General features: G+C 38.3%; 2 protein-coding genes across 3 annotated transcripts in view; both read right to left on the reverse strand.

Moving 5' to 3' along the window:
• Positions 1 to 3888: 3888 nt before the first annotated feature.
• Positions 3889 to 10265, reverse strand: part of LOC115241825 (ankyrin repeat domain-containing protein 11-like) — a 16733-nt gene continuing 10356 nt past the window's right edge. The window contains exons 4-7 of the mRNA XM_029817765.1: positions 9317 to 9557; positions 8087 to 8298; positions 5606 to 5713; positions 3889 to 4819 (exon numbers count right to left, since the gene is read on the reverse strand). Of these exons, the coding sequence (XP_029673625.1) occupies positions 4101 to 4819; positions 5606 to 5713; positions 8087 to 8298; positions 9317 to 9557 (1280 nt within the window). The 3' untranslated portion in view covers positions 3889 to 4100. The remainder of the gene's footprint in view (positions 4820 to 5605; positions 5714 to 8086; positions 8299 to 9316; positions 9558 to 10265) is intronic.
• Positions 8166 to 10248, reverse strand: LOC115241809. Of its 2 annotated transcripts, none has more exons than XM_029817736.1 (3): positions 9881 to 10248; positions 9333 to 9557; positions 8166 to 8333 (listed from the first exon to the last, which is right to left on the reverse strand). In XM_029817736.1, the coding sequence occupies exons 1-3, from the start codon at positions 9960 to 9962 to the stop codon at positions 8311 to 8313; spliced, it is 330 nt and encodes a 109-aa protein (XP_029673596.1). In that variant the 5' UTR covers positions 9963 to 10248; the 3' UTR covers positions 8166 to 8310. The 2 variants fall into 2 exon arrangements, with proteins under 2 accessions (XP_029673596.1, XP_029673597.1); XM_029817737.1 differs by having other exon boundaries at positions 8213 to 8298.

Below are 10265 nucleotides of genomic sequence, written 5' to 3' on the forward strand. Positions count from 1 at the left end.
AAAAAAAAAAACCAATGACACGAATATCTGTTTCGTGGTCATTTTTGCAAAAAAAAAAAAAAAAAAATCAAAGATTTTGCGTAACCGCGGTTAGGTTCTCAGACGCCTATTCAAGCAATTCTCGAAACGCACACATATCGAAATATCGAAAAAAAAAAGAAAGAAACCTATACAATTTCGTGCCGCCGTGTACACACAATGTAGGTACGTTGTAACAACTCCTTCCCTGAATAAGCATCTTAGGCGATGCGATCGCGTGACATGCCCTTAGGACGGCCGTGGGCTCTCTCTGGAGCTCATTAGACCGAGAAAAAGTTTAACGCAGAAATGAGGGAGAATCCACGGACCAAAATTAGACGAACACCGCGTGTTCATTCGTAGAATGTTGCCATTGCCATTGTCCAATTTTTATCCTCCCATTATCGTGATTCGGCCCCCGGGGGCCTGCCAGAAAGGATACAAACAAGAAAAAAAATGTTAGGAAATAGAGAAAGAAAGAGAGAGAGAGAGAGAGAAAGAGATGTTTATTTCCTTGGAAATGTATTAGTCGCACCATAAAGTAATCAATCCTTCGCTATCGTAGCTTCCCTTAGGATAAGAAACGCGTGTAAATGAGCGTCCAAATAATTCGAAACTTAAAAAGGAGGCTACAGGTATATTTACGACATTTTTAAACCGAAAAAAAGAGCGCGCGAAACCTTGCATATTTTAGGAAGGAAATCGTAACACGCGTATACGTAGTGGTTATTTCACACTAAAGGTTACGTATACCATGTTTTGGTATCGAGTATAATTTACGCAATGCTTGTTTTACTGGTGATTTAAAAAATATAATGCCTTTCGTCGGAATTTTTTTCCTCGGAAAGAAGCCGATTTCGCAAACACGTGTACGAACTGTCATAAAAAAAAAAAAAAAAAAAAAAGGAAGATTGCAAAATGATACTTACAGAATTTTCGAGACAGATAACAGATATCACGGTCAAGTTTACAATCGTATGTGTGACGAAAAATTTCATTTAATTAAAGCTCCTCTCCTTCGATAACAACAATATCACGCGAACTCTCACGTTACTCAATACGATCAATCAAAACAATTACTACTTGCTCCAATGTCACGCGTTAACCTTCAAACTAAACGTCACTAGGTCTATTCCCTCTCGGTCGCATCTTTCTCCGGCTCTCGAAGAACGAGGTTACTCAACGTTTTTCTTCGCGAAGGAAAAAAAAAAGAGAGAGAGAGAGAGAGAACAGACCCGTCGATCGACGAGATTCTCTCGGAGAGAACGGAAAACAGCACACGCACCTTTAACCCTTCTCAGTCTCCCTCGCTACCCTCTCGTGCGGAGCGGGCGGGCAGGTAGAGACGAATGGGGTGGGGTGGGGGGAAGCCCACGGGACGTGGATGCGGCGACGCACAATCGAAAGCGCCGATGGCGAACAAGTTGACGGCGCGCGCGAGAGCGCGCCACGGACGCGGCGCGCACAGCGGAGCGCGACGAACTTGACTCTCAGCGGAGGAGCAGCGGACCGTCCGACGAGCGAATAAAAACGGAACGTAGAAACCCGGCCGTTGCTTTCTCGCGGCGCCAAGCGCGATACGGCGCGCCGCTCCTGGGCATTATATATTCGAGACGGGGACAAACGTTATTCGCGAACGCTGACGGCCACGATGACAGCACGCGCGGGCGTCTCACTTTTTATTCGCGAAACAACGACGATACCATTTCGTAGTCGAGATCGTCCGTCCGTATCTTCCCTCTTCTCTCTCCCTCTCTCTCTCTCTCTTTCGCGCTCCGAAAAAAAAACGTTGCTCGGCGGAAACGACGCGCGCACAGCTGCTGAGAGGAATATCCGAGAAACTCGCCGCTCGCTCTTCCTCTCTCTCTCTCTCTCTCTCTTCTCCTTTTAGTCACGCTCTTTCCGCAGAAAAACACAGCGGGGCGCCACGGAATATACGCAAGTGGATATACCTCTCTCTCGATGTTTGATCTCCTTTATATCTCGCACGTGTGTCGGAAATCGCGCGTGCCAACGCGACGACGATGACGATATATGTTCGGCGTCTTCGCGCGAGACGCCTTTCCAGAAATGGCAAATCTATCTGATCGCGAAATAGCGCTTCGCGGCCGGCGGCCTCGCCGCTCTTCTCATCCTCTTCGGCGCGAACCTCCTCCTCGCGACGAGCGCTGCTGGACAGTACACGCAAGTACGTCGCGGCGAAACGTCCCGCCGCGCGCGCGCCTCCTCTCCCGCCGCCCCCTCCCCCTCGCCCTTTCCCCCGACCACTCCGCCGCCGCGCTCACGGCGAGAGCGCATATATGTACGCGTGTGCCTGTATGTCTCTCTCTCTCTTTCTTGCTGTTGCTCTCCTTATCTATCTCTCTCTCTCTCTCTCTCTCTCTCTTCTACGTTTCTCGCAATCTTACCCGTGCTTCTGTCCTTCTTCCGTCCCGCTTTATCTCACTGCACGTAACGGATACACATTACACTTCTTCTCTCTCTCTCTTTCGTCCGCGTAAAATACACAAATATGTTTGTATACACGGAGCACGGCGTAGAGAGGAGAGATGGAAACGTATCGCGCGAATAACGACGATGACACGACACGACGGACGGACGGAGAGCGCGCGCGCGCGCGCTGTCCGCTCAGACTGTGTTTGAATTCGCGCGCGCGTGTGTGTACTCGATTAGCGCGACCCGACGTGCGTGACGTCACAGCGCGACGACGTTACATCGCCGCTCTTTCGTTCTTTCTCCCTCTCTCTCTCTCTGGTTTTTTTTCTTTCCGACGATTGTCACTCGCGCGGCGATCGGCGACGAGAAGCGAAGGCCTCGCGCCACGAGCCGTGAAAAACCGGAACGAAACGGGCGTGGACGAAGCAGCCGCGGTGGCCGCCGCGAGACACACGGATTCGCAGCGAGAGAGGAACGGCTATCGCTCCGTATACGCGATCGCGACGTAGACGATCGTCGTAGGTTGGCGAGACGGCGATCGCCGCGATCGGGAAACGAGCCGTGAACGAGCTGACGGACGAACGGACGCGCGTGAGAACGATCCCCGCACGCGGACCCGCACGCACAAACAATCCGCGGTTGATACTACTCGTGGAAACAACTGACGACTCCGCGTCGTGCAACGACTGGCGCGGCCGAATCGCGAACGACGACGGGAGGCACTCGCGGCCGCGAGATGGCGCCGGCGTCGTTGCTCTTGGAGCCTCCGGCGGCCGCGATATATCGCGGCTCGGCCGAGCGTCGCCGGAAACGGCCGAAGCGCCGCGAGCGCGACCGATTCAATATCAAGTGCACGACCCTCCGGCTTCTCTTGTCTGTCGCGCGGACGGACGGACGGATGGGTGGATGGGATAGATTGACCGCGTGTAGGGCACTTTAACGAGAACGTGGCGAGGTGGGAATGGAGACAATAAATTTTCGATGTATTAAATTTTTACTTTGGAGAATCGTTGAGATCTATTCTTCGTCAATGAAACTGAGAGTTTTGATGAATCATGAGAATTTTATTATTTCCTTCGATATTTGACATCATTATTCATAAGTTGAAAAATAGAAATTGTTTTTTTCTTTCTTTTTTTTTTTTTTTTTTTTTTTTTTTTTTTTTTTTTTTGTTTTTTTTTTTTTTTTTTTTTTTTTTTTTTTTTTTTTTTTTTTTTTTTTTTTTTTTTTTTTTTTTTTTTTTTTTTTTTTTTTTTTTTTTTTTTTTTTTTTTTTTTTTTTTTTTTTTTTTTTTTTTTTTTTTTTTTTTTTTTTTTTTTTTTTTTTTTTTTTTTTTTTTTTCTTTGAATATATCGATGTTTTATTAATCCTTATGTTATTGTTATAAAATTCGAATGCTCGCTAGAGAAAGTCGTAGGTAGATTTCCTATCTTCTTAAATTTTTGAATGCTAATATACTACCAGTCTTTTAGTTTACATGAAATTGTCATACATTTCTGCTTATGTACAAATATCAAAAAAGAGATTTACGTTTTACCAAATTATCAATATATATTACGCCAATATATATATTCTCTCTCTTTCTCTCTCATTATTATGCAAAAACGAAAACTATACGAACAAAAACGAAATGTGCAAGTATTCCGTTAAATTTTGGTTTCTGTTTTTTTTTGTTCACTAAGAAATTTTTCTATTTCCTCCCTCTTTCGTTTTATCGTTTCATTTATCTCTTCTTTTACACGATCTGTTATCTTTGTCCTCTCAAAATCTTCTATTACTTTTTTATCTTCTAATGCTTTTTTATCTTCTAATGCTTTTTTTTCTTCTAATGCTTTTTTATCCATATCTACGTCGGACGTCTTTCCTAACAACGAATCTTTCATTAACTTCGCAGCTTCTGGTCCCAATTTGTTTAACGTCTCGTTATACGTTTCAGATATTAATTCCTTTGTATTTTGTCCGGTGTTATCTTTGATATTAAGATCGGTATGCGGTAGCAGTAACATGCAAGTGTTCGATAACGAGCTGTCTTGAAGAGTTTCCATGGAGCTGGCATGGCTCGAGATCGCCCGGTGTAGGGCCGTCTTGCCGTCCGTGTCCTTGAGATTGGCGTTCGCACCGTGTCGCAGCAACGTTTCGACGGTTTCAGCATGACCCTGAGTAGCAGCACGGTGCAGAGGTGTCGCCTTAATAGAGGGGGTAGTCGCGTTCACGTCCGCGCCGTGTTTCAATAGGAGCTCGCACACGTGGAAATGACCGTTTCGAGCGGCATAATGCAGGGGAGTGTAGCCGCCGGCGTCTTCCGCCCTGGGGTCGTGGCCCCTGCCCAATAACATCTCCACGCGTTCTATATCACCATCCAACGCTGAAAAAATGCGACAAGAAAAACGCGTTTTAGTTTATATAATTTCACGATCGCCTCACTGTACTTTTTTTTTTTCCATGTGTTTTTTTCCACGTGTAAACACTTGTGTGTAAAACTGCCTCGACGAAAAGTAGGCATCGCTTCCTATTAAATTTAAAATCAAAATTTAGATATACGTTTTTGATCATTTTCAACAATGTAGGTAGCTTGATACAACTCAATCTCGAATTAAAATTCTATCAAAGTCCGCTTTGAATGTCAAATTATGTTCTATTAGTTATTCTAGTCCAAAGTTTAATTCGCAGAAAGTAACGCTGTGTTCACTTTTCGTTAACTCGGAAAGAGACCATATGTAATTTCTGTGTAAATCCTCCACCTCGATAAAAAATTATAGAAGAAATAAAAAGCGTAAGAGCAATATAAAATCATCTCATTTTTTTCTCTATTATTTGTTTTCAGTATATATGAATATTGCACATAAATCTTTATAGCTTCCTTTTAATAATCGCGTTTATATAAATTATCTATTATTTGTTCAAAGATAAATTCTCTATCCTTTCCCGAGAGAGAGAATTGTCCTCATTACATATAAAAATAGAATCCATTTAATTCTCTATTGACACAAATCCGATATTGGAACTTATAATAAACGCACAGCCAAATCTGAACAAACCTAATCCATTCATTGACGATCTATTTTCTAACGCTTCATTACGCATTTACCATCTCTTACATTATTTTGAGTAAATATCCATATCGTGAATAGAAGCTTTCACATTTATTTACCTGCCTTCCAGAGTCCACGTTCGAATACCATCTCATCTAAAGTCTGACAAACAGCATATTTGTTGCTTTGGCATGCATGAGTATTATCATTGTGAGAATGCGCCATTATTTATTATATCTGCAAATAATCATTAGGATTTTATTATATAAGTTTGACATAAGCCTTTTAGCTATTATGTCCGTATGAAAAAAAAAAAAAAAGGGATTTTACTTTTGCGTTCTCAAGAGAAGATTTTTGTCGCATAAAAAAATATATAACACATGAATTTATCGATATTTCTTGTATATGTAAATAATTGTGTACAACGTTCTATTATAAGCTGCGCATATACCTCGACTGTGTCGTACAAAACAGTTTAAGGCTCTGTTCATGCGCGAGATTATTAATTTACATAAATATAAAATTCACCATATCCGCGAATTTTAGTTTTATAAATTGCACTCATATCAAATTGTAACTAAGAACTATATCGTTAACATCATCGACAATATCATTTTTGATTTTCTTACATATAAATTTTATAATATATATAACTGTTAAACTATATAAAATAATGATTCTTCTATATAATTTTATTTGATTTGGTTTAATGTAAATACAGGAAATATCAATCGCAATAATTTTTTAGATTGACGCACATCATTTGCAGTAGGATTGACAAACACGTAAATATACAAGTAAGAGTAAACATCGCCATAAACACTATATCAAATGACAGTTTTACGTTTAAACTCTCTGGACCGTGTTCGATCCAAACGATATCTCGCACATATAATAACTGTACGATAAACTACCAAAAATACAATACACATGGTAGAAGAAAGTGTTATATTAATGCTATATGTGTGTGTGCGTTACCATATATAAAGATATTATATAAATTCTTATTTGTACATATAATAAAATTTTATTCCCCACAAAATGATAAACGTTGTTCAAAGACGATATGGACCAGTTTGGAGCAACCTATATTGCGCCAATTTAGATCATTGCCTGGATTATATGAAACTCTCGTCTCCTAACTCTCAATAAAGCGTAAAAAAACCCATTTTCCACGCAACGAGGTAAAAAGATATCACAAAATACAATACTTCTACTAATTATATATATATATATATAATGTGTGCCAACACGCGTTGCTTTACCTTTACCCCGATAAAATTTTCCCTCTCTGCTGGTAAATTATTATCTGCAATATACGGTGCAGGAATGTTTAAATGGTTCACGCTTCGGAATTATACCCCCCACCCTCCTTCCCGGACAGTCTTATTATGATTATACAATTTTATCGTGTCATTTTCGAAACCGTAAAAAGAAACTCGCGACATTGCTGAGATATACATATAAAATGTCATATCCGATAACATGCGAGAAAGATTTTCGTGTTATCGTTTACAGCAATGAGTAACATGTAAGTTTCCATTTTCAGGTCAAGTGAAATACTATACGTATTCTATTTTAATGACAAGCTGCATCTTATATATGTACCATCCAACTTTGCGAAGTACATATATAGCAATCAAATATCTTGAAAAGATATTCGATAGGATAAAGCCTTTTTAGACGGTCGACACAATATTATATGCTTTCAATTACTATCATGAAAATTTCGTCAAAACGCGATTAGATGTAGACAAACGTCAAAAATACAAGATATATAAAAAAAAATGCAGAAAGAAGATAACATTACAGATCTCGTTCACCAAATGTTGTAGTTTGATTCATAAAAACACAGATATACGTATATATATCTTATACAGATATATATGTATGTGTGTATATAGATCGTAAGTAAATGCATTTAGATATATAATACGTTTATATATATATATAATAAGACCCAGTTTTTTTTATATCATTAACATTCCCGCTGCAATGTCCAAAGTATCTCGGCCTCTCCGGTACTACAAATAACTCGATAGCCGAGCTCGGCTAGAGCGTTTATGACGGAGAACGGTGTTCCTGAAATCAATTTGGTAACGTAAATTCCTAAAAGATGTATGATAAAAAAATTAATATTAATATTTCAAAATTTAAGTAATAATATTATAAATTTGTTCAAATTTTTCATAAGTAATTATTATACTATTAATACAACAATGAAATCTTATTTCTATTAAATTAATGAAACTTTTAAGAATTATTAAATATCGTAATATTAGAGTTAGCCAAATAAGTTAAGATAAATTATTAATGATTATATTTGTTATATATACAGAGTGTTTTACGGATAAAGCTCCGAAATTTAATTTCTCCGATATATTTGGCCTAAACTGGACGTCTTTAAAAGGATTTTTCTTCACTCATATTACTCGTTTTTATTGTAATAATCTTTGTGTACTTATCTCGCGATTAATTCGTATTTTTATAAAATGACTAGATGTCATAGTTCGAAGGATCTGTTTTGGGACTCTGAGGAGCGACCCGTGCAACATCTGTTAACATTTGAAAATTTCTTGGAAGGGAAGGTTAATATTAACCTTTGAGCATAATTCCATTCACGATATTTGTACTACTTGGGGACAGCGGGAAGCGGCTGCGTAGGGCCGATGTCTCTTTCGAGGGCAAACCAAACACAGCGCAATCGGCCGCGAACGGGGACGCCTTTACACCGACGTAATAGAAAGTGTCGTCGTCCTCGTCGGCGCCGTCCTTTTTAGACGTGACGTTGGACGTGGTTGCCATTGCCGCGCTAAAAGTATCGTTATACCTCGTTGTGCTTTACTTCTAGAAGAAAAGCAAACGTGACGCACGTGAGTGACGATCGAAGCCGTTTATCACGAAAGTGGTACAAACATCACCCCATTCACGAAGCAATCTCTTGACGAAATTTCTCGATCGAAAGTTCAAAAAGCTGCGTTTATGCGGTGCTTTTGTTATTTTACCAAATCTTTTTTTGTTCGTGATACTTTTGAAACGATTCCAGCAACAAGAGAACACCTCCATCTCTCAACCCTTGAACTCTCATTACAATCGATATAAAAAGATACGAGTAGCTTTCCAGTTTTACTTTCAAAATATATGCAGCTTCAAAATTTCTATTTTTCGATAAGGAAATATTCACATAAATTTTATGTATAATAAATTTTGTATAAAATAAAGTTTCTCTCTGAAATATTGTATCTCAAATAATATATAAAAAACTTAGAATCTTTGTTTTTTTTTCCTTTTCTTTTAATATAAAGCACATTTACTTTATATAAATTCAATGATCATTATATAAAATATGTACTTGTTTTGAGAAGATTTTAAAACAATTTGACTAAAGCCACTTTCAAGATAAATGGTGCATTTCTGATCAAATGAAATGTTGAAGCTGATATATTGATGCAGTGTATCGTATTTCCAATAGAAAACAGATTGAAGATAGAACTTGTTTCTATTAATTTTTTTTCTAATTAATATTTCTCTCTTCTTTTAAAGTACTGTAGATAATTTTTACTATAATAATAAGAATTTTTACACATAAAAAAATTTTCTTCTATTGGAAATGCGATTAGCGCACGAGTATAAGCACATATAATGTACAATATATACAAGTGATAGCACTGGAGTTTTATAAACTTTCAATGAAAACATATGTGTTTTCTGATGAAGCGTGTCGATAGACATTACTTTTCACAGAAGCATTAGAATGCGATTGTGCGTAATAAATGTTGCAACTATGCTATGCGATGTGCTCTTGGGTTGCTCTTAAAGCTGCGTTATACTAATTTCGAACCATACCAGCCTTTACAGCAATATCAGGTTCAGGTTCTGTAAATTCTTTTCTCATAGTCCACATGTACTCATTATAATCCTGCTTAATGCTAGTACTGGAAGATGCGATGACTTTGTAACCAAGTACCTCTAAAGCACTCAATATTATGCAAGGATGTTGCAAATATACTATCGTCGAATCGTCGCAATAACCGATAGATGTAAAGCGACTCAACTGCTCTATGTCAGCCGCTATAACATAATTGAATATTATTTGCACCTCTAAACTTGATTCGTTATTATATTATACCTATTTGCAATATTCTTAATTACACACAAAATATTATCTATAATTTTCAAGGTACATCAATCTAATCCCTAAATGTATGTTAAATATTTGTTAGCTTTTGATGTTATTTGTATTATTACTAGCATATAACTTTTAGAAAAATGTAATGTAAAAAATTTTCAACTATGACAAGTCGCTGAACATATCGCTTAATTATGGCAAAATTTAAAAAGAGGGAAATGTAACATGTGCATTTGTATGACGGCGAGTATGCGGGAGTTCGTACCTTTAAGCCCTGACACAAGAACCCTCCAGGGATATTTATGACTATATGACGCTAGGTTACCACGTACTAAAATGTATGGCATAGTCAGCTAAGACAATCTGTAATATATGACATCCTATGGATACACATGTAACACGTAATATTCACATAAACAAGTTAGACTTGTGTATAAAAATGTTTTGATGCAGTATGTCAATCATGGATATTATCCCACTAAAATTATCAAAATTAAATGCCACAATCATCTTACAAGGTCCAGAGAGTTTAAAGAGATTATCGTATTATTCGCAAACATTTTTCTGTATTTATTGCGATATCGACAAGACGAATACAGTGTCAAAAAGAATACATATTACATGAATTAAAAAGGAAAATATATATATAA

This window comes from Formica exsecta, unplaced genomic scaffold, assembly GCF_003651465.1.
Source record: "Formica exsecta isolate Colony F162 unplaced genomic scaffold, ASM365146v1 scaffold512, whole genome shotgun sequence".
Lineage (NCBI taxonomy): Eukaryota > Metazoa > Arthropoda > Insecta > Hymenoptera > Formicidae > Formica > Formica exsecta.

Bases quoted from the DNA above. Each gene is read 5' to 3' on its own strand.
- LOC115241809 (XM_029817737.1), bottom strand. From the start codon at position 9,962: ATGCCATACATTTTAGTACGTGGTAACCTAGCGTCATATAGTCATAAA. The intron at 9,558-9,880 runs GTACGAACTCCC...ATTATGTTATAG, and splicing joins TCTTGTGTCAGGGCTTAAAG to CGGCTGACATAGAGCAGTTG. The intron at 8,299-9,332 runs GTATGGTTCGAA...CGATACTTTTAG, and splicing joins TGATATTGCTGTAAAGGCTG to CGCGGCAATGGCAACCACGT.